General features: G+C 46.7%; 8 protein-coding genes across 8 annotated transcripts; 3 read left to right on the top strand and 5 right to left on the bottom strand.

Annotated features, from left to right (window-relative positions):
• Positions 1 to 5: 5 nt before the first annotated feature.
• F5Y00DRAFT_227710 (DUF1671-domain-containing protein) lies at positions 6 to 3,079 on the bottom strand. Its single transcript, XM_048006525.1, has 9 exons — positions 2,336 to 3,079; positions 1,828 to 2,238; positions 1,663 to 1,753; positions 1,479 to 1,583; positions 1,185 to 1,396; positions 1,058 to 1,089; positions 780 to 943; positions 434 to 647; positions 6 to 294 (listed from the first exon to the last, which is right to left on the bottom strand). Exons 1-9 carry the CDS (start codon positions 2,399 to 2,401, stop codon positions 282 to 284), a joined length of 1,308 nt encoding a protein of 435 aa, XP_047868197.1. The 5' UTR covers positions 2,402 to 3,079; the 3' UTR covers positions 6 to 281.
• A 197-nt stretch (positions 3,080 to 3,276) lies between these two features.
• Positions 3,277 to 5,415, bottom strand: F5Y00DRAFT_227720 (seryl-tRNA synthetase). Its single transcript, XM_048006526.1, has 4 exons — positions 5,112 to 5,415; positions 4,980 to 5,050; positions 3,862 to 4,902; positions 3,277 to 3,811 (listed from the first exon to the last, which is right to left on the bottom strand). Exons 1-4 carry the CDS (start codon positions 5,242 to 5,244, stop codon positions 3,614 to 3,616), a joined length of 1,443 nt encoding a protein of 480 aa, XP_047868198.1. The 5' UTR covers positions 5,245 to 5,415; the 3' UTR covers positions 3,277 to 3,613.
• Positions 5,416 to 6,032: 617 nt separating this feature from the next.
• Positions 6,033 to 6,874, bottom strand: F5Y00DRAFT_258679 (rheb small monomeric GTPase RhbA; the record flags this gene model as incomplete). The annotated part of the gene is made up of 3 exons (XM_048010746.1): positions 6,033 to 6,272; positions 6,354 to 6,622; positions 6,820 to 6,874. 3 exons carry the CDS (start codon positions 6,872 to 6,874, stop codon positions 6,033 to 6,035), a joined length of 564 nt encoding a protein of 187 aa, XP_047868199.1.
• Positions 6,875 to 8,228: 1,354 nt separating this feature from the next.
• F5Y00DRAFT_192430 (wings apart-like protein regulation of heterochromatin-domain-containing protein) lies at positions 8,229 to 11,238 on the bottom strand. Its single transcript, XM_048005190.1, has 2 exons — positions 8,647 to 11,238; positions 8,229 to 8,596 (listed from the first exon to the last, which is right to left on the bottom strand). The coding sequence occupies exons 1-2, from the start codon at positions 11,002 to 11,004 to the stop codon at positions 8,312 to 8,314; spliced, it is 2,643 nt and encodes an 880-aa protein (XP_047868200.1). The 5' UTR covers positions 11,005 to 11,238; the 3' UTR covers positions 8,229 to 8,311.
• Positions 11,239 to 12,031: 793 nt separating this feature from the next.
• On the top strand, positions 12,032 to 13,399 carry F5Y00DRAFT_192446 (uracil phosphoribosyltransferase). The gene is made up of 5 exons (XM_048005191.1): positions 12,032 to 12,392; positions 12,476 to 12,834; positions 12,906 to 13,060; positions 13,124 to 13,140; positions 13,190 to 13,399. Exons 1-5 carry the CDS (start codon positions 12,226 to 12,228, stop codon positions 13,239 to 13,241), a joined length of 750 nt encoding a protein of 249 aa, XP_047868201.1. The 5' UTR covers positions 12,032 to 12,225; the 3' UTR covers positions 13,242 to 13,399.
• A 158-nt stretch (positions 13,400 to 13,557) lies between these two features.
• Positions 13,558 to 15,580, bottom strand: F5Y00DRAFT_258682 (Elf1-domain-containing protein; the record flags this gene model as incomplete). Its single annotated transcript, XM_048010747.1, has 4 exons — positions 13,558 to 13,715; positions 13,770 to 13,817; positions 13,868 to 14,051; positions 15,530 to 15,580. 4 exons carry the CDS (start codon positions 15,578 to 15,580, stop codon positions 13,558 to 13,560), a joined length of 441 nt encoding a protein of 146 aa, XP_047868202.1.
• F5Y00DRAFT_227733 (GTP cyclohydrolase N terminal-domain-containing protein) lies at positions 15,418 to 18,853 on the top strand. Its single transcript, XM_048006527.1, has 18 exons — positions 15,418 to 16,065; positions 16,118 to 16,236; positions 16,290 to 16,298; positions 16,355 to 16,424; positions 16,487 to 16,626; positions 16,692 to 16,735; positions 16,786 to 16,823; positions 16,881 to 16,950; positions 17,003 to 17,042; positions 17,095 to 17,150; positions 17,207 to 17,249; positions 17,305 to 17,387; positions 17,444 to 17,609; positions 17,704 to 17,866; positions 17,929 to 17,958; positions 18,014 to 18,099; positions 18,157 to 18,226; positions 18,285 to 18,853. The coding sequence occupies exons 1-18, from the start codon at positions 15,755 to 15,757 to the stop codon at positions 18,295 to 18,297; spliced, it is 1,551 nt and encodes a 516-aa protein (XP_047868203.1). The 5' UTR covers positions 15,418 to 15,754; the 3' UTR covers positions 18,298 to 18,853.
• On the top strand, positions 18,848 to 20,714 carry F5Y00DRAFT_227742 (uncharacterized protein). Its single transcript, XM_048006528.1, has 2 exons — positions 18,848 to 19,904; positions 19,986 to 20,714. The coding sequence occupies exons 1-2, from the start codon at positions 19,598 to 19,600 to the stop codon at positions 20,072 to 20,074; spliced, it is 396 nt and encodes a 131-aa protein (XP_047868204.1). The 5' UTR covers positions 18,848 to 19,597; the 3' UTR covers positions 20,075 to 20,714.
• The last annotated feature ends 54 nt before the right edge of the window (positions 20,715 to 20,768 follow it).

Here is a 20,768-nt window from a genome sequence, read left to right on the forward strand (position 1 = left end):
AAACAACCCATTTTATATTTCTACATAAAGCTTCGCTAGCAGCCGCCTCGATCCCGGATATCAGAACGCTAACTTGCTACTTGGATACGATCCCGCATGCCTATGTAAAAATATTCTTCTCAACTCCGTTACAACCCGCCTCCTTAGACGCCGAAGATATCCGACTGCGTAAAATGTCTTCTGTGCTACGTCGGGACCAGGTAGTTGATTTGGCCACGCGGTCGAAGAAGAAAGAAAATTTCAAAGTTGGAAGACGGTTGATTGATTGAGTGAGTAATTGATTACTCTCTTAACCTAGACGCCCAAAGTAAACGTAAGCGTAAGCCTAGGACTTAGGACTCGTGATATGAATGAAAAGTGCCACGCGCATGGCCTAGGGTTAACAGAGATACCTAGGAAAAATCTAGATATGGGTATGTATGTATGTACGTACCTCATGAGCTCAAAAGCCTGGTACTTGCCCAGGTACCTCGGGCCGCGACGGTAGAGCTTGAGCGCGCGGTCCGGGTGGTGGTTGTGCTCGACGGGCCTCGTGCCGTCGAGATGCCGCGTGATGTTGGACGGGTCCCCATAGGACGGGTCGAAGACGATCAGGTTCCGGTTACCGCTGGGCTGGCACTCTATGCCGATGATGGTCATGGAGTGGCCTTTGGATTGCAGACGTGTTAGCAAGCCGGATTAACAAATTAACGGGAAGTTTACGTGTATTAATATTCTCACCCTTGGATCTATATGTAGTGTATATAAATGAGGGAAAGGAAATGGTTATGGGGGGTTACCTTGATGCTGTAAATAAATCGGTGGTCGCATCGTGTTGCGGACCTTATCTTGCATATTGACGCTTGGTGCCGTCGCGAAATACTCTTCCACGGCGTCGTACATCCTGTTCTCCGAAGCAGTGGGTGCTTCACCCGGGCGATTCTTGAACGTTTGCATGTCCCATCTAGAAGAAGGGTAGGGCAGTACGTTAGTATTTAAGCCAAAAAAGGAGAACGTGTACGTGTGCGTGTATGGCTTCGTCGAATATAAGGATAAGAGCAAACAGAACAGAACTTACTGTATACCCAAACTTGCAAACAGCGTCTGGGCCTATTGGGAGGTGCAACAGTTAGCTATAACGACTTGCGCACATCCATCGTCCTTGAAGCCCAACATATAGTAAGGAGAATATCAGTCGAACTCACCTCTGGCGTCCCGATATATTTCCGCGTGCCTCTAAGCACACCGAGTTCCGTCCGGCCATCCTCGTGGATACCCTGGTCCCAGGCTTTCTCGATGAGATCCTGGATCTGGAAGATACTCGGGATATCGTTATTGAAAGCGGCAGCCCCCTTCGCGCCCGTGCCGACGATATACGATATCAGCATCTGGATATTCCTGTAACCGCAGAAGCTGCCTATCGAATGATTGGCGTTAGATTATACTATTGCCCTACACAGGGAGATGTGTAGTTGTAGATATGTAGGCTATATACGTACCCTCGCTTCTAAGCTTGGAGATGTGCTGTGTTTTCGGGTGACAGAGATATGCGTATCGCGTGTATTTGTTCTGATGTAGGAGCTGTGCGAGGACGGGTATTACGCCTAAGAGCAACTCGTGAGTTGACATGTGCCTAGGTAATACATGGACTTGTGAGCTGCGACGAGCTGGAGAGGGACCAACCTTGTGAGCTCTTAAACCCGCGTTTCCTCAGCAAATCCTCTAGCCAGCGCGGCATTCTCTCCTCGTTGTAGTACGCGCCTAATTCCTTTTTCTAGACGTCATGTTAGCTTGCTTGGTTTTCCCTATATATATGTTTCTTGTGAATATATCTAAGAGGAAGCTTACTCCAAGTCTCCTGACTGGCTTAGATGATTTTATGTGGTAGTCTCCGGTCGTGCTGAGCGGTAACGCGCTCGGGGCAGAGCCGGCCGGTACATCGGGCTTGGCTCGGCTAGGTCCCGGGGCTCGCGTAGAAGAAGATCGAGAGCCGCTCTCCGGCGACGCGCTCCCTAGCCCGCCAACGTTCGATCCTTCAGCCGCATTGCCGACTTGTTCGGCGTTATGCAATTCGAGGTGGTCGTCCAGCCTATCCAGGTGCAAGATCTCGCCGCAGCTCTTCACCGGGCATTGGAAATACTCGGTAAGCTCCTCCTCCTTAGCGACGGTAGCTTCTACTACCTCGGGTCTAGCTGCGTTATGCGCCGCCTCATCCGGCACGAACGGGGATTTGCCCTCGCTATGATGGACCTCCAGGTGCTGCGAGAAGCGCATGAGCACCCGGAGGAGAAAAGAAGGTAGTCGCCGTCGTCGTCTCGGCATGAGAGGACGAGGAGGGGGGGGCGCGGGAACTTACAAGTAGGATGCTATATTCGACGGAATCCTTGTATCCGCAAAAGGGGCAGTTGAATACACCCGACATAACAGCTACCTGTTATAGTAAAGTTACAGTAGAGAGATAATGATACTCTTGCTCTTTCCGCTCCTAAGTAATCATCAACTCGCTAGCTGCTAGAACAAATCTATAACGTAATGTAATGTTCGCTCCTTTCCCGCCGGGCTGAATAAAGACGTAAGCGCCTGCGTCTTGTAATACGTTAGGTAAATGCGTTAGGTAGGATCTTTACCACGGGTTTGATTGGTCGTTTGCTTCAACTATCTATGCATTTAATTTAATACCAGTGTTAATTCTTATTTGCGGAAGGATAGAAAATAAAAGTATAAAAAAATAAAAAATAAAAATAAATAAAAATAACGAGTGAAGTAGGTCAGTTTCGCACCCAGTGGTTGAATTGTCGACCATAACCGGGTTCGGATTCATTCGTGTTATTTAGGGGGGGACCTAATGGCTCCTTCGCAAAGAACAAATAAGTGGGCATATTTCTAGGGTGCAGGGAAGCCGTATGCGGCTGATGTTTCGTGCTCCCCGAGAACGTCTTTATGTAGTAGAAGGTTCGGAATGTAAAGGTTTACTTACGGTTGATTGCATTCAATAAGTAGTACCTACCTCATAGTAACTAATACAAGAGGTATGTATAAACTAGCACCATTGTCTTAGGTACTAGTTACGGATATCTAATGCAGATGCAGATATAACAAGGAGAATAAAATGAATAGTTAAGAGAAGACAATAGATATATATATTTAAAAGTCATATGCACGTTTATAGATCCATTCATGGGTGCATACTATGTACGTACATACGTAGTTCGAGTTACTACAGGGGTCCAATATGTAGTGAGCCGACAGAACCGAAATTCCCTGTCATGAAAGCGAAAAACATCAATGCTCTTTTGACCTTACCATTCATTTTACCACCCGTCTTACCTATTCATCTCATTACTAAGCGTTAGCATCACATCTGGTTTGAACCCCTGAGCTGTTTTTAGTTATCATAGTTTCCCACTGTATGCCTCACAAACTCATCTTGTAAAACATCAAGGCTGTCATGGGTAATTCGTCTCTATTCGGTTATCGTGTAAAATACTGGCGCTGCTACGCTAGCCTAAACGCATGGCTGTTAAGTGCCATAACATGAGACGCATCTAAATATCTTTATTGCAGCCCAACCGCTATCACCTCTAACGAGATGGTACGCATTCCTCGATATCCGAACCCGTCAATATTCATTCAATTATACCGCCAAATCCTTCAGCTTCTCACCAGCTTCCGCGACTGCGGCTCCCGCAGCAGCCGCCTTTTGCTTGACACCTTTCTCTCCCTTGGCCTTGGCTTTTGCAGAAGTTGTGTCCTTGGGCAGTTCCTTGGTGAAGGGGATGAAGTCAGGAGCGCCCGGAATGTACTTGCGCAGCGGCTCGGGAACTCGGAGACCCTGAAACAAGTTAGCCTCGGTATGTATTTAGGGATTAAGTATACACTTACATCCTCGGTCTGATAGTTCTCAAGAATACAGCATAGTGCTCTCTCGGTGGCACAAAGTGTCGAGTTGAGGCAGTGGACGTATTTCTTCTTAGCGTCCGTCTGCGTCTTGGTACCAAACCGTATTTCTAGGGCACGCGACTGGTAGTCGGTGCAGTTTGAGCATGACACAAGCTCCTTGTACTCTCCCTGGAAAGGGAACCAGGCTTCCAAATCAAACTTCTTGGCAGCTGCATTGTTCAGCGCCCCTGAGACGATAGCTACGACCTGGTACGGCAATCCAAGCGACTTGTAGAATTCCTCAGAGATTGCGAACATTTCTTCAAACATCTCCCACGACTTCTCGGGGTCCGTAAGAACGAATTGCTCCACCTTCTCGAACTGGTGGACACGGAAGATACCCCAAGCGTCACGACCATGGGAGCCGGCTTCTCTTCTGTAACACGTGCTAAAGCCCGCGTACTTGATAGGTAGCTCTTTGGCTATTATCCATTCGTCCGCATGGAAGGCGGAGATGGGCTGTTCCGAGGTCGCGATGAGGTATTTGTCGTTTTGCGCCTCGCCGTCGACTACCTTATATAATTCCTCATCAAACTGCTCTAGCTGAGCTGTCTTCGCCATGTAGTCCTTGAGCATAAACTGGGGTGTCTGTAGGGGAGTGAACCCCTTGCTGCTGAGGTATTCTAGACCATAGTTGATCAGGGCCTGGTTGAGGAATACACCCCATTGTCTTAAGAAGTAACCTCTGTGGCCCACGACCTTGACTCCGCGATCAGGGTCGTAACCGTCCAGTCGTAAGAGGACCTCGTGGTGCGATAGCACGTTCTTCTTCTCTACCGTGACTCCTGGAGGGGCCCACGTCCGCTGGATTGCGTTGTTGTCTTCGTTATCGCTGATAGGAACCGAATCGTGGACGATATTGCCAATGGTGTTAATTTTGGCTTTTAGCGCAATGTCTTTCTGAGCTGCCGAGTCGATAAATGCCTTCTTCTCCTTTTCGAGTTCGGCCTTCTGTTGGAGTAGTTCATCGGCGTTTTCTTTAGCCTATATATACGCTCGTATTTAGTACTTAGACACGAGAATATATATAAGACGTCTCGATGACTCAGAGGAATTATGACCTTTTTCTTAGCACCGATCTGCTTTTGCACTTCGTTGATCTTGCTGTTTATCTGAGTCGCGGCATATTGGGCTGTGGTTTTATGATATGTTAGTCGCGAATATTGCTTGGTACGAGAGGGCATGAGACTAACTTCTGCGATGGTCCTCGAACATCTCGATCACCTCGTCAACAACTTCGACATTGGCATATCTGCGGCGCTGTGACTCGCGGATCTTCTCGGGGTTGCCACCCCGCTCGGTGATGAAATCTAAAACGTCAAGCATGATTGAGGACTTGAAGACAGCTTCGGGGTAAGATTGATGTCGAAATGCTCCTTTCCGTGTAGTTTAAAGGAGTGACTAAATTTTGGTGGGGTGGTTTTCGAAGCAGAGGGGCAGAAGGGGGTATCGCGACGCAGCGGCGGGGCACATTATGATAGGGAAGGTACGTACCTCTTTATCTGCAGCCTTTTTTTTTTTTTTTTTTTTTTTTTTTTCCTTCTTTCCTTTTTTCGGTACTTGGGTACATGTACCTACCTGGTAACTGCACATATCCTACATATGCATTCCCATTATGTACGACTAAGCTCTTGTAGGACCTTTACTTTATAAAAACTTAGTCATTCGATTCTGGCAATGTTTTTTCCATTCTGCTTCAGGTATTATTAAGGTGACCTTGTTAATGTCACATGCTAATAGCAACTATCAAGCTCGTTATACTATGAGGTAGCAATAAAGCAAGTCCGATTAACTCCTTAACCAGATTTGAAGCTCTGACTAGTATATACAAGTCATGGCAATTATTATCGTCTCTTCCTTTCAAGACATCATAAGTAGTAACCTGTGCGGTTCATAATGCAAAGCCGGAGAACAAAGTAGTAGTAACCTGTCCGAAAACACAGTAGCACCTAGACCTAGATTCCACCGCCCTGGGGCAGCTCAGAGATCCCTCTTCTAACCTTCCAAACGTTCCATCATGTTGTCCATGCTCGTTTGGTATTCCAACGTCGTCGTAGTATTTCCTTTGAAACCTGTCCTTGGTTTCCTCCTTTCAATTGTTGTTTTGTTGTTCTTCACATCACCTGGCACTTTCCCTCGTTCGCTGCTTCGTTGGGGTTCTGCGACTTTTCCACCTGCGCGATCAGGAGCTCGAAGGCCTTAGCGACGTTCTCGTTGTAACGCGCGCTGGCTTCAGTCCATCCGCAGTTGAACTTCTCTGCCAGCTTCTTGCCGTCTTCCTGGCTGACCTGGCGTTGCTCGGGGCGGAGATCGCTCTTGTTGCCTACTATGACAATTGGGACCCAATCTGTGCCCTGGATTTGCCAATTAGTTAGTTATTATGCTATTGAAATAAATTGAAGAGTTCTAGGAATTAATTGATGGGGATGACAAACAAGGTGGTTGAGAATCTTCTCGCGGATGACCTGCACCATCTCGAAAGATGGTAGCGAGGAGACCGAGTACACCAGCATGTAGCCGTGGATGCCGATGAAGTGCTTCGAGTTCAGGATGCTGTACTCATCTTGGCCGGCAGTATCGACAATCTCAGTAGCATAGTCCTGACCCTTAAAACGAATGACCTTGCTAAAGGTATTCTCGATGGTGGGATAGTAGCTCTCGACGAAGTGGCCGTCGACGAACTGCACCGCCAGAGAAGATTTGCCTGCAAGATGGGGTGACGAGGCGTTAGCTTAGCTCAGCTCTGTAGCCATGAGACATGTCATATTTTAAATTAATATGCATCATAGTGTATGCATGATCCATGAACAAAAAAAAGAACTCGCAACGGACAGGGCTAGGCAAGGGAGTTGGATGTAGATAAAGGTATCACGAAGAACACTAGAGCGTTAAAACACGTACCTACGGATCGGCTGCCAACAATGGCAACCTTCCGCTGCTTTGAGGGTGGCGGCATTGACGGAGAGTTGAATCGTAACCAAGGATTATCGTGTACTGCAAGTATTATTCACGTTAGGTACTTCACTTCACATAAGCATAACAGATAATAATGCTGCATCACACGTCGGGGCTTGTCGGGTGTGCGCGGCGTGGGGGGAAAGAGGGACGAGCGACGAGAGACTAGGAATAAGAAAGTGTAAATATCTCCGGTGCGGCTGCGCGGGAGGTATGTGTTAGGTATGTGGGTTGCGCGCTTTGTGTTTTTGTGTATTGTGATATTGTGATATTGTCCGCGGGTGCGCGGCTGTGTTGTGTTGTATTGTCTGATTGTGTAAGGTTTGATTTTTGGTTTATTGATTTGGGGATCTGATCTGAGTCGGCGCGGGATGAGCGCACCTTTTTTAATTCTTGTCAACGTTTAGTCTTCTTCTTAAACCTTCTTCGATCAGGCACGTATTTGTGTTTTATGACGTGCAGATGTTACCCAATATCACGTAGTTGAGATTAAGGACCATCGGGTTATGAGGTCAGAGTAAGAGAGATGTGAGGGAGGGGCTTTTCTCCTTGTTTGTTATGTACATGGAACGAACGAGCTGATCTATCAGGCGCTTCAGGGACTGGGGACAGAAGAGCTCATACCAAGAGCTCTAAAACTTATAGGGCGTAGGCGGGGTACGGGATATAACACTTGAAGTACCAGTTAACTATAACTTAAGTACATACGCCGCCGGGCAACCGTATCAAGTACTTCCGTATATATAGTATGTACAATACAATACTTCGGGTACATGCTACCTAACATATGTAATCTAGTGGAAGCCATAGCGGCAAAGCGGCTAACCAAGGTTAAGCTAGGAAACATGCAGAGCACGGCTAGCTATGGCACCTGTAATGTGTCGAGTTCCTATTAATAACTCGCTTTGACACATGTATTGTACATATGTGGGTAAGATACTAAGGTAGCATTCCTGCGGCTCAAGGCATTTAATAGCTGTTGTAATAGAATATGAATTGCAATGCTGCGTTAACACTAGATCCTAGAGTCGAGCCCTTCCTCCATTCAACCCGATCCTAGATACCTGTGTCCTGGGTATCCTGCTGCCTCTACTGTCCCGCATTGTCCCCCATGTTCATCCGTTATTGTCATGCCTTGTGGGTTGCTTCAAGGGTATTTGATCGTGTAGGTATTTTTGACTTCGTCCGAAAAACCTTCCGTTGGGGTAATGTCAATAAAACCATCGCAAAACGTCTACATCCCCTCTCTAAGACGCCTAAGGACCAAAAATAGTTTAAACTTTTTCTCCTGATAATACGCTTTTCAACTCTTCCCCTTTTGTATCCCATGCTAAAAATCAACTTTTCCTACAATGGTAAATAGTGCATATATGGCATGCTTTTGGAGGAAACCATCCAATGCATCCAACCTGCTTCGACAATATCTGCCAACTCCGGATTAATCATATATTGATTGTTCTTCCAGTTGGCGTACAAGATCCTGAAGTCGCTCCATGTAACTACTGTGGTCTCGTGAGCCATCGTCGTCTTCGCCTATGTTTTGCTCCACCTTCTTGGAGTGGGTAATGAATTCGCGCAAAGAATCAAGTAGAGGCGTAATGCTCTTGGTGGAGTGGTTCGACCGTATCTTCTGTCGCACCGGCGGATGCAGAGCTAGATAACCTAGCAATACGGACAAGTATCCAAAGGCAACATTCAAATGGCTAGTCTCCATTGAATCGGCCTACCCCGTTGTTAGCGTAGAAGAATAAAATTGGGTTACTCAGTACTCACCTCTGCTGTCCTCCGATAGTTCTCTAGGAACAGTCGTATCAATTCGTCGACTGGCCGTTGATTATCATGGTGGCAATCATCAATGACTTCCCTGACGAGGGAACTGTGCTCCGAGAAATTGATCAGAATTCCCAGCCGTAGGACTAGGCTATCTAAGATCCCATCGACCCAAGCATCCTGGGACAAAGAGGCCCAAATGCGGGCGAAGCTGCTGGTTATCGAGTTCGCCAAAGCAGGAATTAGGCCTTTTGATACAAATATTTCCGGTGCTTCTAGGCTATTATTCGTCAAGTTGATAGTGAGCTTCAGGATAGCACTCTCGAGCAGCTTGCTTTCACTCTCTTGGGCTGTAACATCTAGTATTACATTTCGCGAGGCAGCACTGAAGACGTCAGCTACAATGGGTAAGTATCGAGTAGTCCAGTCAGCGCTCGAACGCTGTGGTTCCTCAAGGCTGACAGCATAGTAGTCGAGAATTGATAGAGTGTTTGCAAGGTCGATCGCTTCCGCTGTTCCGGGATAGTCCCAATGCTCTGCGCTTTCAACCGCTTCTGAGAGTACTGTGAATAGGACCTCTGTTATAGCCGGAGAGAAGACCGCAGGGTCCTTAGCTGCATTGACATTCTGCGTGATAAGTAGGTGTAGACATTTAAGGGCAAGGCTTCTCGGTGAGATGCGTGGTGGGCTGGCCTCGCCCCAGATGGATAGCTCACATAGCGTAGTCTGAACGGCAATGAGAGAGGTTTGGCTCCTCTTGGATAAGTTGCTCTTCCTATCTCGCGCTATTACCTTGATATCCCTGGTATTACCAAGGAGAAGGGCGAACATGTTCGCAGGTTTACCAAGCCGGACGAGCTGCTGTGTATGCGAAGAAGGCCATTTTGCAAGTATTGTCACGAGTATTGATAAAATCAGGTACCCAGAGATAATATCTGTCTCTCTATCCATATCTTTCAGCAATGCTGCCTCAACACCGTGATCGCGGCATTGCCGCATAAATGTCTTATCTTTAATTTTCTCCGCTATCTGGAGCAGTGCAGCTCTTCGAGAGGATGAAGGTTTGTCACTTGGAGAACCAATCTGGTCGATCAAGTCTTGCATCGTATCAGCCACACGAGAGTTTGCCCCGGCCTGTCTTAATTCGTGGATGTCCCGCAGCTTTGAATTGGGCGAACCGTTAAGCGCATCGTCGTCATCATCGAGGATTCCCTTAGTGCTGACCGGTTTCTTTGGGGTTCCGAGTTCCAGGCGCCTCCCTTTCAAAGGAGCCGACATCTCGGGTAGAGCAAGGCTCTCTAGTAAATCAACCTCCTCCTCTAGCACTTTTCTACTTTGGCCGTATGTAAACTTAAGCGCACTACTAGAGCGGGTAAAAGTTCTAGTACTGGTTGCTTGCGCTGTCGCGGGTTTACGGCTTGGGGTTTGAGGCAAGGATTGAGAGTCTGCCATTGAGATGTCACTAATCTGGCGACTTAGAGTTGGTTGGCTTGAAATTTCTCGACTTTCTAAGCCCCCCTTAACAGTCTCGACCTCATCATCCTTCTTTTGTTCAACTAGTGTATCGATTATTCGCTTTCTGCGCTTCTTGGTGCCACTATCTGGAATTGGTTGAGGGCTCGATCGGACTTCATTGTCTGCTCTATCCAAAAGGAGACTTGACCCCTTCGGTTTTGCAATGCTTTCACGGGCAAAGCGGAGGGGTATTCGCTTCTGCATAATATCCTGCTTTGTCTTCCCCATTATAGTTGCATCCGAAGTCGATCCTGCTGAACCTCTAATGCCTGCAGTCTTAGACTGTCTCGAACCCTTTAGTAACGTTGGCGTAGGTGGTGGGCTTGATAGTCTTGGTTCGGCAGCATCAGTATCCATAGGTTCTAATGGAACTGGATGGGCGCGTTGTCGTGAAGTAGAGGGAGCTGTTTGACGGGTACCGGTAGAAGTAGAAGAACTAGAAGTAAACGGGTGCGGCCGACGTCGTACGTGATCAGGGGAGACATCGCGCTGGCCAGCCTGGTAAGATTCCTGTGCTCGCCCCTTAGACGCATACACTTGGGATATCTTACGTTTCCGATCAGAGGCTTGTATGTTTTCCTGTGAGCTATCTGATTTTGCCTTTATGTCAGCCGATCCGTCGATACCTCGAGATGCCGGCGAGGAAGGATCGCGTAGTGGGGAACTGAGTAGCGTGGGTCGGCGGCGAGTTACGGTGGCTTTGTGCTTTAAGACGGAATCATCCTCTGGTATAGGTGGGAAGTCGTTAGGAGTAATGAGTGCCTTTGGTTGTCTTTTACGAGCGGCTTTTCCATAGGTGGTGAGCCCTTTCTTTCGGGGAGCACTGAACTCCTGCTTCATAGACATGGTGGTACCTAGTTAAGCACCTTTGAAGCAGGTTGAAATGCCGATAGCATAAGATAATTGATCATTTATAGCGACGGCAGATTATTGAAAGTGGGAGATTTGAGATAGGAATAGTAGTAGAGTAGAGTTTATGTGAATAGCTGTGAGACGCGCTTGTGGTAGCCTTGCAGCGGACTACCGTGAGCATGAAGTGGTGAGTGACGAATTATTAATTGAGGGTGGGACGATAAATAGGAAGGATTGCGAAGCTGATTTGATGTTGTTAGGCTAAAGTGGATGATCGGACAAGGAAGCGCAACTAAAAAACATGCGGAGGTCGCAAGAAGGCAATACCGTATGTAAATTCACCGGGATTCACGCCCTAGAACCTACCTAAGATATCCCCCAATGCATTGAACCTAATACCTTCTTGGCAGGTACAAATGAATAGGTAGATAGATATTTGTTGCGTCCGTCTTGCCTTGTTAGTTAAAGACGCAAGCATCCATCTATTAGCTTCATTGAACCACAATATAACTTAAAGTAAAGCATCAGCTCTTTGTTGACTGGTTTGGCAGGTAATTGGTAGAGCAGGTAGAGGTTAGTAGCCAACCAGTTTTCTAAGCTGCTGAGCTGAAGCCTGAAACAAGGAAGGCCCTACAATACCTAAGCAGATAAGCCAGATAAAGTTAGATAAAAGGTGGTAAAGAACTGCAGGAGGGGTCCACTACTTGCGTCTGGTCACTTAATGCCAAGCCCACTCCAGATTTTTTTCCTATTAGGGCTTATCATTCATTTTTCTACAAGTCAGCTCCATGAGCCTCGACTTATGCTTAAAGCTATCGCTTTATGAGATACCTACCTACTCATTTAGAGCATCTTGGATTATATTGGGATTTGGCCTTCCTAATCTTTTTCTCACGTTATACTATTTGCTAAATAAATCCCAGGGTTATCCCTTTACTTTCGTTTTAATCACTTGACTTATAAAGTCTTGGAGTATTTCTCTATTCTTGCCCTCTCCCTCGACGCAGAACATCTACATACGCTTACTGTAGATAACTAAAGAACTACTGACAACCCCTTTGACCGCTTAGGTTGTGTGACACTGGTTTATTCTTCGAGGAGGATCACATCCCTGAGTGTTTCTAGAATCCTGTATCTTCCAGACATCGTACAAGTGTTGCGGGGCTTTATACCATTTTAAACGACTTTTTAAACGACTTATCTTGAAGATATAGAATGGCTACTGAATCTGGAAATCGTCCTCCAATCGGCCCCGTGCAGTGTGAGGTAGGGCCTCACTACCGCTCGCCTAGTCAAAAACCTATCGCCACTGTCTCGACGGCGGTCGAACACGACAATGTTATTACACTACCCCAAACGCCACAGCTCATCGCATTGCTCACGTGAGTAGCTTCCTTGTTGGTCGACTCCGGGGTTTTGCGATATATTTAGTACTCGAATTATCCAGGGACTAATTCCGGGATAGGAAGATCCGTGACAGGAAGACGGAACGAGCTGACTTCATTTTCTACTCGAACCGAATTATTCGTCTTCTTGTCGAGGAAGGGCTCAATCATTTACCCGTCGTTGAACACACTGTAACTACCCCAGTTGGTCGCACCTACGACGGACTCATGTTTCAAGGGAAAATATGCGGTGTCTCTATTATGAGGGCTGGCGAAGCTATGGAACAAGGTCTTCGAGACTGCTGCCGATCGGTTAGGATTGGCAAAATCTTAATCCAGCGAGATGAAGAGACAGCAAAGCCGAAGCTATTTTACGATAAATTGCCTGAGGATATTGCTGAAAGATGGGTTCTATTACTTGATCCGATGTTTGCAACAGGTCAGACTGCTAGCTACCTATTACCGTATCTACTCACTTTCCAGAGGACTAACCTAGGTCTAATACCTTAGGTGGATCTGCTATCATGGCTGTCGAAGTCCTCAAATCACGTGGCGTTCCAGAAGAGAGGATTCTTTTCCTGAACTTGATCGCCAGCCCGGAGGGGGTCCAAAATTTCGCAACCAAGTTCCCCAAGCTCCGGGTCGTTACAGCATTCATCGACCAGGTAAGAAATGTTGTCTACTCTCAAATTAACCCTATTGCAGATACTAATTCGGATAACTTGTAGGGTCTTGACGAGAAGAAGTATGCCGACAACGCTTTGCTATGGAAGCCTTCACTAACATTCTCTTAGTTACATCATTCCAGGCTTGGGTGACTTCGGGGATCGGTTCTACACCATGTAATGCGGATTACTCGTAGTTACGGACTTCAGAAGACAAGAGTAAGTAGAATTCAGCACCTCTTTGTAGCATACATCATTACTTGGGGTCCCGATGACTCTGCCCGTTCTGTAAAGAGTAAGGGCAACAACTTCCATAGTAGACGGTGCGGCCTGCGGAGGACCAACGTATAGTCAGACGGGCCGTAGATATCAGATAACATGAAGCCTTAACGGTAATAACTGCATGCCATACGATGTAGGCGTTGCCACTACCAATTTGATTCCATCGCGTTGATCCGGCAAAGTAAAGCTTAATTCATCAAGAGTATCATCACTGCTTAATACTCGTCATCATCTCCCACAACACCCTCTCCCTCGTATCCGCGGTCGTCTTCGTCGTCGTCATAGCGACCAGCCGCCGACTGTTTTGAGCCTAACCGGTAACCCGGGGCTGAGCCAGAGGCGCCTCCAGCAGTATCGTCTTTTGCGACAGCATCTAGAACCGCGTAAGTAACGTTATAGACAATACATCAGTTAAAAATTCACATACCTGCTGCATCAATCCATTCGCTATAGACGTCGACAGGCGCAGAAAGATCTAGTCCGCCATTAGCAACTATCTGTGGTAGCCGATGCGGTTCCGCTTACAGTTAATTCCGCATTGGAATCTCTGGCCGCATACTTTGCATTCTAGTTCACCGACGCCAGATTTCTTATTCATTTCGACGGTGACCGATCGCTCGTGGTTACAGAACAAGCACGTGAAGACGGTAGGTAGGGGATCGTTCTTCTTCTTGCCCTGAGGCTTTCTCGAACTCTTCTTGCGCTTTCCCTATAATAGCCATCTATATTAGCGACTACTCAATATTGCAGCTTGATGGAAAAGGTTATTTACCATGACGAATCGAAATGCGACACGGCTTCAAGTGTCGCGATACCGTTTGGAATACGGTCGGTGGTCGATTTGGTAAGAAGGTGGATCGGTTGCGAGTTTGTATGGAGAAGGCTGAACTGAGGAAAGGTGCTATTGATTGATCGCGGTCGACTACTTGGGTTTTATAAGGAATGACGTACGTCACTTTGGCGCGTAAAGAGAACAGTGCGCGTGCTAATACTACAAGGTTCCAATCATTAACAACTCTAAATAAGCAGAAGTATAATTCACAGACATCAAAACTTTTACTTTAATTAAGCAAAGTTTTTCGCCTTCAGAACAGTAAAAACTGTCATGAAAGGACCGAATACTTTTGTATTTCAAGGCTTTTACGTGGCGCTTAAACGCTTCACCTAGCACAAGATTGTTAAAGTCGCCGTGCTCTCTTGGATAAGGCTTTCTTATCGCTTATCAATGAAGCTAGCGAATAAGCTAGTGTACTAGTGGATACTTAATAAGGCGGGGTTTCTTTACCGCATTTATACAACTTGATATAATCATAAATTTCACATCTCTTAGATAAGGCAACATTGCTAATACCAATACTACCTAATAGCGGGAGAATACGGTTACTGATAACCATTGGTTTTAGCCCAAAAGGGGTATATGGTAAGTCTGTATAACTTCCGTAATTTCAGGCCTTTAACGTTGCCTGGTGCGCAACGGAAAGTTAAAGTTCAACGGTAATGGAAAGTACGATCTAAAAAAAATAAAATTCTAATATAAAAACATTAATTTCTTAGTGTTTTTAGTACTAATGAACCTTCTTGGCTTAATGAAACATTACAGCTTCCGTTTTAGGGAAAGATAGGGCCCTATTTTTTATTTTGTTATTTTTCTTCATTTTTAACCATTGCGCTTTCCATTACTGTTAAACTTCAACTTTCCGTTGCGCACTAGGCAATGCTAAAAGGCTTTTAGCTAGGTATCCTAGGCAACGGTAATTAGCCTTAAACTACGATAGTTATACAGACTTAACATTAGAAATACGCCAATCGTTCTCTGTAATCGCCTAATCCCGCTACGGTCGATAAGGCAACATTTCTAATACCAATAGGCACGAAGGGGGACTGGACGTTCACAGCAGACGCAGGTACGAACTAGTGGGGATTATGACTAGTTTAGTGGGTTAGCACTATGTATTAAACAGTCAGGTGCCTACCTTTTCCTTGGGCACCTTATCAGGTAGGAGAGCTCTGTACTTCGTACACTTACATGTATGTATACTTGGCTGCTTGGTCTCATCCCAGCTCATCCGGCCAAAGTTAAGTCTAATAAACGGTGTTTCTCTTGCAGGTTAAAGTACTGTATACTTTCGTATAATGTTAGGCGCGGTCTTGTCCTTTCCATACCGCCCCATGTATCCTCCTACATACCTTCCAGTAACTTCGTGTATCCTTAAGCTTCCAACAACTTGCTATCTCCATTACGCTCGCCTAGTTACTAGACAACCAACTCGTTCAAAACAATATTAAACTAAAACGTAGGGTTATCAGCAAGGAATTCTTTTAATCTGTCCTCTTCGTCTATTTGCTTCATTCACCTATAACTCCATCCCCCATTCCTCAGACTTATAGATTACTTCTTGTCAACCTGTGACAATGGCAGACTCGGGCACAAACAGTTCTGTGGGCATGGCCGAAGTCCTTGAGGCCCTGAAGAGTATTCAAGAAAACCAGACCAAATTAGCATCAGAAGTAGAGTCCGTCTCTCTTCGACTTGATACTCTTGCTCCGTCCGGTCAGGTGCCGAGTCTCGCTATCAATAGGGTATCAGCTCCCCTCGCAGGTGTGGTCCCGACATCACCGGTCCGGACAGCTCCAACTGCTGGCGAGGCGGATTCCGGCAATACATCACCTATAACGAAAGAAGCAGCACAAAAATCCGGATTCACATCTCGAATTATACTTACGTAAGTTCTATGTCTCGTAAGATTCCTAATAGCTCTGTTAACCGTTGGGTAGTACATATCCCAAGCAGATTGGTATTAATCCACTTCCTCTTCAATGGGGGGCTCCAGATGCGGCTAGCCGAGGCCCGGTTGTTGTCTCCCGGTCATCATCCACAATTCGAAAGCGCAATGGTAAGTTCATCGCTTATTGTATGCCTTTTTTTTAGCTACTAACGACCTTTTAGCTATCGGAGGTAAGCCCTGGTCTACCATTGAGCTGTTTAGAGCCTCACATAACTTGATGAAATAGCACATGGAGGTTCCTATTCCATCTACTATGCTCTTGCACTAGCTAGCAAGCAGCTTAATGCCAACCATAAGTAAGGTTACGCCAGCGTTGTTGAACAAGTTGTTAGCGCCTAATTTATGATTCTCAATATAGGCCAGATTTCACCAACACCGAGCCAGCAGCCAACATTGGCCCGTTTCCTCAATGGGGCGATAAGAAAAAGATCGTCGCTATGGATCCTTGGGGTCACTTGGCCCCGTGGCTTTTCGCCGACGTTATAGAAAAGGAGGACGGTAACTAACGGCCCTAACTAAGAGTGAACGATATATACGTCGGGAAAGCTAATGAGTGATCGCAGTTGATATTCGCCCCACAATCGCCATAACCAAAGCTCATATGAAGGTGAACAATTTTACCCCTGTAGTTCCATGAATTTTACTAATTTGAACTAGCTTCCGGAGCTGGAGGAGAGCGTTCGAAAAGGTAGACTGTATGATGTCCTCTGATATTACCTGGCCACAAACCAATAAAACTAATCTACCGTCAGTGTTCCCGATGGGAAAGTTTGCCTGAATGCGCAGGGGGAGCTGGCAGTGACCAAGTTTGCAGTTGAGCCAGTAAGAATATTAACTCCCAAGTCACCAAAAAGAGCCATACTTACTATAGTAGGTTTGGTACCTCCCCGGAGTAGCTGAGAGATTCGGCATAGGTGCGTTTTAAGGATCAACCTCCGTGGCGGAACCTATGGCTAAACCCGACAGATGAGGGCGTTCTAAGACGCTCACTCTTCGAACACACTGGGGGTAGCTATCCAGAAGTAAGCGTCCACTACACCATTGGTAATCGGCGTAAGTCTAATTACTATATGTATAGCTTATCACGCGAGGCGATATTAAGGTCTTCTTACCTCCAATCGGTAACTCGGGTCCTACCTCAAGGGAACATCAAATGACGATACTAACGCTTTATAGGCGGGCTGACTGTATATTGCTTCGGGGACCCGGCGAAGATGTCTGACGAAAAGTGCAGACTAGCCTTGCGTATTCACGATGAGGTAATTCATGCACTGTGGCTGTTGGCTAAGAGGTTACTGGCTTACAGAGAATGCAGTGCAACGGTAGTGATGTGTTTGGCTCCGATATCTGCACTTGCAGACCCTATCTTATCTTCGGCATCGAAGAGGCCGTCAAGGAGGCACAGAATGGCGGCAGTGGCGTTGTCATCTACTTCAGAAAAGAAGGACGAGCTTTGGGTGAAGTAACTAAGGTATTGTACCCCCGAGTTGTAGCTGTTCAAATACTGACATTTAGTAGTACCGTGAGTCTAGATGTCCCTTTACCACTGAGCTGAAGTTTAACCACATCCAATAGTTGTATACAACGCCAGAAAACGGGGCGAAGATCGTGCTTCGGACTATTTCAAAAGAACCGAAAATGTTGCCGGAGTTAAGGACATGCGTTTCCAGGCTCTAATGCCTGATATACTCCATTGGCTCGGCATAAAGAAGATCGATAGAATGCTGAGCATGAGCAAGTGAGTTACCCGACTATAAATGATAGAGGGGTCAGATCTAACGCTAGGACGCCACAATGTAGTATGAAGTACGATGCCATCGTTGGCCAGGGGTAAGTCAATTCCCCATACGGTAAATCGAGGTAAGGCGTGTCTAACCAAGTATAGTATCCCTATCCATGAGCGGGTAGAGCTTCCCGAGGACTTAATCCCCGCAGATTCACGGGTTGAGATAGATGCCAAGATTACAGCCGGTAAACTTGCACCCCTGGTGATCTACCGAATCCGGGCAGATAGCTGACGGCTCGCAGGATATTTCACTACCGGAAACAGAATGACTGCCGAAGAATTGAAAGCCGTTCAGGGACGGATGTGGGAAGAGTGAGTAACACCCAAACAACTGGCCCTTCCAATTTCGTATTAGTATTAACAATGACAGCATCGATCACTAAATGCTCCAACTGAGCTGGCTTACTTTTACGACCGGTGTAGGAGTCAATTGAAACTACGTAGTTGTAGGTAGTTCCTAAATGGAAACCTGATATGACCCAGAACCCCCGCTTCTACTATTGCCACGCGTGAGACTAATGTATGAGCTCCAAGAGAGGTGTGTTGTTTGTACCCTCTGGTCCTTGTGACTGCAGTGGCATCTATATAGTATCTTACAGTGTGTGACAGCGATCCAATTGTAGCATGTCCAAGCGGCAAGAATTCAGTAGAGCTACGTCGTAGCACGTCAGATTTACCAGATTGTCCGTTGTGCGGTATAAAAGTGTATCTTGCAGCTTCAATTAAGGGTCCGTCTACATCAGCCTTACATAGAAGGCATGATGAGATGCATAGGTAGGAAAAGTGGGAGTGGGAGAGTGGGAGAGTGGTCCGCGAAGCTCCAAGCGGATTGATGGGTTGATTATCTTGCATGGATTATACACAAAGACACAAGGAAGAGGGGGGGGAGGATAAAGGTACGGGGGAATATCACGGAATTCGCGTTACGCTCGCGCTGACCTCCTTTCTACGTATCATGATAGTGAAGCTGACAGGTCGCCGGCTCTAGCCCTTTTAATAGTTCTATATAATAGCTCTAATAGCTCTAATAGCAGCCACTTGAAACTTGTCGTGTCTAGTAAAAACGGGGTAAAACAACTCGGGTTGCCTAGATTGCTTAGGCATTAGGTATTAGGGCAGTATTAAGACAGTATTAAAGAGGGCAAAAATGGACACTAGTATTATGGAAAATGCAAGGATGGGTTGCAGAAGTTAAGAGATACTAAACCGGATCAGCTTCATGAGTGGTTCAGTTGCTAACAAGTCTCCCCACTCCACCTCTCCTACTGGTGCAGGACTGCCCAACACGGGCTGCAGGCCGTCTACGCCCAAACCACCCAGGCCAACGGAGACCATACAGCTACCACCACATACGAAATGTCCCCATTCGTGAGTGACATGTGGCATTGCCCGCAACCGACTGTCTGGGGATGTCGTTCCACAACAGCCGGTAGAGCTATTGGTATTAGCGGCCCTTTTTGCCTTACTGCGTGATGTCTTAAACGTTTGAAATATCCATTCATAGATGGGGAGCTTTGCTCCTCAAGCCTGCATCGTTTTTTACCAAACTTGCCACTCACATTACAAGCTTAACTTTTAAGAGACCATAAACCAAGCTTAACCAAGCTCCGTATTCGACGACTCCATCTCATAATCACATAATCACATAATCTGTTTACTTGCTATCTTGACCTTGGTTCCGGAATGGCTACTACCAGATACCTGCCTGACATCGTCCCTCGACGGGAATCGTCACCAAGGCCGAAGAGTACCGAAAGACGACGGCCCCGCTTACTCAGGGCTTGTGCCACAGAACCTTCTATCACTACCTCCAACGCTTGTAAGGGACTGTTGACGAGCCCGAACACAAGCCGGAGAGCAACGGATCTACTTAGCCGCGTCGCAATATCCAATGCCAACTCGTCGCCATCATCAACAACACGGAGCTTCGGCCTAGACTCATCTGAGATGCGCGAGGCTCGTCTATCATCAGACTCTACCCGCGATCCACGTGCGTACCTCCCATATACCGACCCTGGTCTAGCCGATCAGGGCGATCTTTTCCTAATATCTGTGCTGACCTGACGATTAGACTCGGTATGCTACTTCAGCTTCCCCAGCTTCGACGCCTGGGAAGTTGGCGAACATCCAGACGAGGAGAAAGTGGACAGGACGGTCTAATTCCTAATCCCTAATTCGCGGCCGCGCCCCCGAAGCGCTCTCGTGTTGGGGGGCGGGACCCGCGGGGGTTCCCCGAATTTTTTTCATCTCACCCAATACAATACGAACTCGTCTTACCTACTTTTTCTTTTTTCTTTGTTTCCCCACAACGCGATTAACGGGAGCGGACAATAAGCATGACAACGGGTCAACAGGCGCTGGAGCATTGCTATTTGTTGCTTGCTTGTTTTTATTTATTTAATGTTTGGTTTTCCTCGCAAGGCAGCAAGGGTAACCACTAGGATATATGTATCATCAGGCCTGACGGAGGTAGTTGGTGGTGGTGGTTTTGGGACAGGCGCTCGGTGAAAACATTGGAATTGATACAGGGCACACACACACAGACAGACACAGACACACACAGAGAGAGAAACAATGGATTGCGAGATCTACTGGGTTGTGAGGAGTAAAATGGGATACCCCCGTTCGAAACAGCGACAGGACAGGACAGGACAGGATAGGACAGGATAGGATAGGATGGGATAGGACAAGAGAGATAAAAGTTAGATTTGCCTGTTGGGCTGGGTTCTAACTCGCCTTGTTATATCTTAATATCTACAATACCTATACGAATAAATAAAACTTCTAAAATTTGAATAAAGTCTTAGAATTCGCACGATTCAGGTGATGTTGCGGACGTAGCGTAGCGGAGGTG

This window comes from Daldinia vernicosa, assembly GCF_022497035.1.
Source record: "Daldinia vernicosa strain CBS 139.73 unplaced genomic scaffold F5Y00scaffold_7, whole genome shotgun sequence".
Taxonomy (NCBI): Eukaryota; Fungi; Ascomycota; class Sordariomycetes; order Xylariales; family Hypoxylaceae; genus Daldinia; species Daldinia vernicosa.

Excerpts from the sequence above, each read along its gene's own strand:
- F5Y00DRAFT_227742 (XM_048006528.1), top strand. The coding sequence starts at position 19,598 with ATGGCTACTACCAGATACCTGCCTGACATCGTCCCTCGACGGGAATCG. Across the intron at positions 19,905-19,985 it reads AGACTCTACCCGCGATCCAC|ACTCGGTATGCTACTTCAGC; the intron begins GTGCGTACCTCC and ends CCTGACGATTAG.
- F5Y00DRAFT_227733 (XM_048006527.1), top strand. The coding sequence starts at position 15,755 with ATGGCAGACTCGGGCACAAACAGTTCTGTGGGCATGGCCGAAGTCCTT. Across the intron at positions 16,425-16,486 it reads CAGCTTAATGCCAACCATAA|GCCAGATTTCACCAACACCG; the intron begins GTAAGGTTACGC and ends TTCTCAATATAG. Across the intron at positions 16,736-16,785 it reads TAACCAAAGCTCATATGAAG|CTTCCGGAGCTGGAGGAGAG; the intron begins GTGAACAATTTT and ends AATTTGAACTAG.
- F5Y00DRAFT_192446 (XM_048005191.1), top strand. The coding sequence starts at position 12,226 with ATGGCTACTGAATCTGGAAATCGTCCTCCAATCGGCCCCGTGCAGTGT. Across the intron at positions 12,393-12,475 it reads CAGCTCATCGCATTGCTCAC|GAAGATCCGTGACAGGAAGA; the intron begins GTGAGTAGCTTC and ends ATTCCGGGATAG. Across the intron at positions 12,835-12,905 it reads TGATCCGATGTTTGCAACAG|GTGGATCTGCTATCATGGCT; the intron begins GTCAGACTGCTA and ends CTAATACCTTAG.
- F5Y00DRAFT_192430 (XM_048005190.1), bottom strand. The coding sequence starts at position 11,004 with ATGTCTATGAAGCAGGAGTTCAGTGCTCCCCGAAAGAAAGGGCTCACC. Across the intron at positions 8,597-8,646 it reads ACTATCGGAGGACAGCAGAG|GCCGATTCAATGGAGACTAG; the intron begins GTGAGTACTGAG and ends ACAACGGGGTAG.
- F5Y00DRAFT_227710 (XM_048006525.1), bottom strand. The coding sequence starts at position 2,401 with ATGTCGGGTGTATTCAACTGCCCCTTTTGCGGATACAAGGATTCCGTC. Across the intron at positions 2,239-2,335 it reads TCGAATATAGCATCCTACTT|CACCTGGAGGTCCATCATAG; the intron begins GTAAGTTCCCGC and ends CGCTTCTCGCAG. Across the intron at positions 1,754-1,827 it reads AGCCAGTCAGGAGACTTGGA|AAAAAGGAATTAGGCGCGTA; the intron begins GTAAGCTTCCTC and ends CATGACGTCTAG.
- F5Y00DRAFT_227720 (XM_048006526.1), bottom strand. The coding sequence starts at position 5,244 with ATGCTTGACGTTTTAGATTTCATCACCGAGCGGGGTGGCAACCCCGAG. Across the intron at positions 4,903-4,979 it reads AGATCGGTGCTAAGAAAAAG|GCTAAAGAAAACGCCGATGA; the intron begins GTCATAATTCCT and ends GCGTATATATAG. Across the intron at positions 3,812-3,861 it reads AGAACTATCAGACCGAGGAT|GGTCTCCGAGTTCCCGAGCC; the intron begins GTAAGTGTATAC and ends AACTTGTTTCAG.